Source organism: Salvelinus sp. IW2-2015, linkage group LG35 (assembly GCF_002910315.2).
Source record: "Salvelinus sp. IW2-2015 linkage group LG35, ASM291031v2, whole genome shotgun sequence".
Lineage (NCBI taxonomy): Eukaryota > Metazoa > Chordata > Actinopteri > Salmoniformes > Salmonidae > Salvelinus > Salvelinus sp. IW2-2015.
Window position 1 is genome coordinate 6,155,715 of NC_036874.1, and position 4,761 is coordinate 6,160,475.

Genomic DNA, 4,761 nt, shown 5'->3' on the forward strand with positions numbered 1-4,761 from the left:
AACAGTGATGCTACAATCATCCCACCAACACACTGTTTGTTCAAGCCATCAAGGTCCCGCTAGAGTTCATACGGAAATGACTAGCTAATGCACATTATTCTCCCTTTAGCCCCTGTTGGTATTATACTGCTGTGTTCTGTGAGGTTAGATGGTTAATGCTTCTGTTTTCTCTTGCCAGGTGTGATACTTAGAGTAATGTACTCTCTTTTTAATATCTTTGGTCCACATAGACCAAGCCAATGTAATTTGATGTCAGAGTACTATACATTAGTGTTGCTCTCTAGGTCCATGCTTCAATCTGGATTGGTTGTTAGTCCTGAGTAAAGATCCCTCTCATTGGTTCACACAGACACGGCCTACGTACGGATCCTTGTGACAGATGTCAACGACAACGCTCCGGCTTTCGCCCAATCGGTGTACGAGGTTAGCGTGGAGGAAGACAAGGAGGTGGGCTTCGTCCTCATCACCGTGACGGCCAATGATGAAGATGAAGGTGAGGCACATTGGGTTGGTCTCARKGTGGGGAGGGGTCAATCAGTCAACCTGGGTTTAGACTTTTTTGTTGTTGAAAAAAATTGCGCTCACAATGATAAGTAAATAAATAAAGTTACTGGTGCTAGTTTCCTGGGACGTAGTTATAACATTATTTGGACAGCACTGTTTATAATTCTAATGTTTACTCCCWTGGAAGATTATCTTTCATCTTTACAAAGGCCTTGGCAGATACAAGTCTGAAGACACCCGAACATAACAATTGAGAATTGAATGTAAGCACAATGTCAGTCCACTGAGTCCAGTAGTCATAATGTCTTTGTTGAAGTGCCTGATACTCATAAAGGATTTGGGCTCTAGTGGTACAGTGTGTGTTTATCCTGGTGTCGCTTTTCCTACTTGTCTGTTCAACTCTGTCTCTCGACTGTAATGGAATCACTCACTCTCCCCCTGTCACTTCCCTCTGTGCTTATGAATTCCTGTCAATATCAAGTTGAATGTTCTGTTGATGCTTTGACAGGCTCCACAGAGATTAAGAAAAGTATAGGAGGTATATTTATGTAAAGAATACTCTCTGTCTTTCTCTCTCCGTCTCTGACTCCCACTCTGTCACTCTCTCTCTATTCCTCTCATTTTCTGTCAGAGCGTGTTAGCAAATCTCTGTGGTGAATGTGGGAGGTGTGGATGCGGCCCCCCGAGGTAGTCATTTGATGTTTGTCTCTTTGTTTTTGTTTGTCCCTCGTCTCTCCTCCTCTGAAAATTAATAAATAAGAAAAACAGTGTGCCGTCTTAATGACAACGGTAAATCCTTTGTGGGAGTAGATGTCGATCGTTGTTTTGGTGGAAATGTCACCTTCCATGATGCTAACGCAGGTGTTGAAATGACATCTGATTTAATGGGCTGCTACATTACATTTAAAGAGTTAGTAAATGACTAAGACGAGAAGTGGGGCCACCATCTTGAATTTAGGGTTTGTTTTTGTTTTTCCTTTCCAATGTTCAGTTGAATTTGCAACTGTCTTGGCTCTGCTTTTTATCCCTCTTCAGACACCCCTAGCCTGATCCCTTGGCGGATTTGTAAAAGTATACAGGCCAAAAAGACACTGAAGCAGAATTAAGAAGTGCTAAGATAGCAAACTAACCGCAAACAACAACTATAATTCCCTCCCAAATGCTCCGGCTTATCCCGCCACCGCTCTGTAGACTTTACCCATATTCGCCGTCTCAACAATGTGTCCCTCTGGTAATTAGGGAAAACGTCTCTCTCAACGGAGAGACAGGAGTGAGTGGAATAAACTGCCGTGGTGGCCATTTTGTCTCCCCCTGTTCTCCCACGCAGGTGTCCAAGCAGGGAGATGATCTGTATTAGAGGGGAGATTAGCTGTAAAACATGACACGATCCCTGACTAAGCGCTAGCCTTGCTGAGCAGGCAGGTCTTGAGGGGAGGTTTGAGCTCAGCCACTCCTGGCTATGCTTGTGGTGGTGGAAGTAGGGTTGATGTCTGCCTGTGTAGTCTAGTCTCTCATCTCGTGGTGTTTCATCTCAGATGCTCTCGTCTCATTTCTCATATTTCAGATCTGCTAATTTTGTGTCTCTCCTTTCCTTCCCTCTCTTGCAGCTTTCCTGGCTCATCTCTGGTCTTTCCACTGGCAAGATGTTCAATGTTCATAAATGACCAGCATGGTCAAAATAATAATAATCACAGTGGTTGTCGAGGGTGTAGCAAGTCGCACTCAGGAGTAAATTGTCAGTTGGCTTTTCATAGTCGATCATTAAGAGTATCTCTACCGCTCCTGCGGTCTCTAGAAAGTTGAAAACAGCAGGTCTGGGACAGGTAGCACGTCCGGTGAAACAGGTCGGGGTTCCATGACGCTGCAGACAGTTGAAACTGGAGCAGCAGCACGGCCAGGTGGACTGGGGACAGCAAGGGAGTCATCATGCCAGGTAGTCCTGAGGCATGGTCCTAGGGCTCAGGTCCTCCGAGAGAGAGAAGAAAGAGAGAAAGAGAGAATTAGAGAGAGCATACTTAAATTCACACAGGACACCGGATAAGACAGGAGAAGTACTCCAGATATAACAAACTGACCCTAACCCCCCGACACATAAACTACTGCAGCATAAATACTGGAGGCTGAGACAGGAGGGTCAGGAGACACTGTGGCCCCATCCGATGATACCCCGGACAGGGCAAACAGGAAGGATATACACCCCACCCACTTTGCCAAAGCACAGCCCACACCACTAGAGGGATATCTTCAACCACCAACTTACCATCCTGAGACAAGGCCGAGTATAGCCACAATGGAAGTACCTCAGCTGAAGATTGTAATGGAGAGTTATTAGATGTGAATTGCTTGTCACACCACTAGCATGATAAAGGTGTATTGTTTCATTGATATTTTGTGTGTGTGTCATCATTGTAATACTCTATGGTTTGTGGATGTTGACAGGTGGTGAGAGGCTCTAGAGCAGGGGACCATATAAACTGGAGGTCAGATTGACTAATCCTATTACGGAAGCACACACACATGCACACCTGGACACGACAGTGGGTGTGTGTGTGTGTTGTGTGATGTGGTGATGTTGTGATGAGAGGGCGGATGGACATCAGGGCAGGCAAGCAGGCAAGCTTACACTGGTCAATGAACACTGAGGTGATTTCACCTGAACTGTTTCACTAAGCTGTGTGTGTATGTATCACAGGGCTGTGGAGTGTGACAGTCAACCACTGATCTATAGGAACACTTGTCCATCCAGCACGAATGGGACACTGACTGAACTGACTTACTCAACACTATGACTGACCCCGGAAAATGGGACAATAGACAAGAAAAGAAAACAGAGGGGGGAGAAAGGAAGAAGAATAATGAGGTAGGTAGAGGTAGGTAGAGGTAGAGAGAGAGATAGAGAGAGAGCAGAGAGAGAGAGAGAGAGAGAGAGAGAGAGAGAGAGAGAGAGAGAGAGAGAGAGAGAGAGAGAGAGAGAGAGGAGAGAGAGAGAGAGAGAGAGAGAGAGAGAGAGAGCAGAACAGGAGGGCATGGAAAGACCAGAGATGAGCCAGGAAAGCTGCAAAGAGAGGGAGGAAAGGAGAGACAACAAATTAGAGATCTGAAATATGAGAATGAGACGAGAGCATCTGAGATGAACACCACGAGATGCGAGAGACTAGACTACACAGGCGACATCACCCTACTTCCACCACCACAAGCATAGCCAGGAGTGGCTGAGCTCAACCTCCCTCAAGACCTGCCTGCTCAGCAAGGCTTAGCGCTTAGTCAGGATCGTGTCATGTTTTACAGCTAATCTCCCCCTCTATACAGATATCTCCCTGCTTGGACACCTGCGTGGGAGAACAGGGGAGACAAAATGGCCACCACGGCAGTTTATTCCACTCACTCTGTCTCTCCGTTGAGAGAGACGTTTTCCCTAATTACCAGAGGACACATTGTTGAGACGGCGAATATGGGTAAAGTCTACAGAGCGGTGGCGGGATAAGCCGGGAGCTTTTGGGAGGGAATTAATAGTTGTTGTTTGCGGTTAGTTTGCTATCTTAGCACTTCTTATTTCTGCTTCAGTGTCTTTTTGGCCTGTATACTTTTACAAATCCGCCAAGGGATCAGGCTAGGGGTGTCTGAAGAGGGATAAAAAGCAGAGCCAAGACAGTTGCAAATTCAACTGAACATTGGAAAGGAAAACAAAACAAACCATAATTCAAGATGGTGGCCCCACTTCTCGTCTTAGTCATTTACTAACTCTTTAAATGTAATGTAGCAGCCATTAAATCAGATGTCATTTCAACACCTGCGTTAGCATCATGGAAGGTGACATTTCCACCAAAACAACGATCGACATCTACTCCCAAAAGATTTACCGTTGTCATTAGACGGCACACTGTTTTTCTTATTTATTAATTTTCAGAGGAGGAGAGACGAGGGACAAACAAAACAAAGAGACAAACATCAAATGACTACTCGGGGCGGCGCATCCACACCTCCCACATTCACACAGAGTTTGCTAAACACGCTCTGACAGAAAATGAGAGGAATAGAGAGAGAGTGACAGAGTGGAGTCAGAAGACGGAGAGAGAAAGACCAGAGAGTATTCTTTACATAAATATACCTCCTATACTTTTCTTAATCTCTGTGGAGCCTGTCAAAGCATCAACAGAACATTCAACTTGATATTGACAGGAATTCATAAGCACAGAGGGAAGTACAGGGGAGAGTGAGTGATTCCATTACAGTCGAGAGACAGAGTTGAACAGACAA

At 45.4% G+C, this 4,761-nt stretch overlaps 1 protein-coding gene across 1 annotated transcript in view; it reads left to right on the plus strand.

Annotated features, from left to right (window-relative positions):
• The window catches only part of LOC111958657 (putative neural-cadherin 2), a 79,524-nt gene that overhangs the window by 51,110 nt on the left and 23,653 nt on the right, over window positions 1-4,761 (plus strand). The window contains 1 exon segment of the mRNA XM_070437330.1: window positions 311-493. Coding sequence (XP_070293431.1) covers window positions 311-493 — 183 coding nt within the window.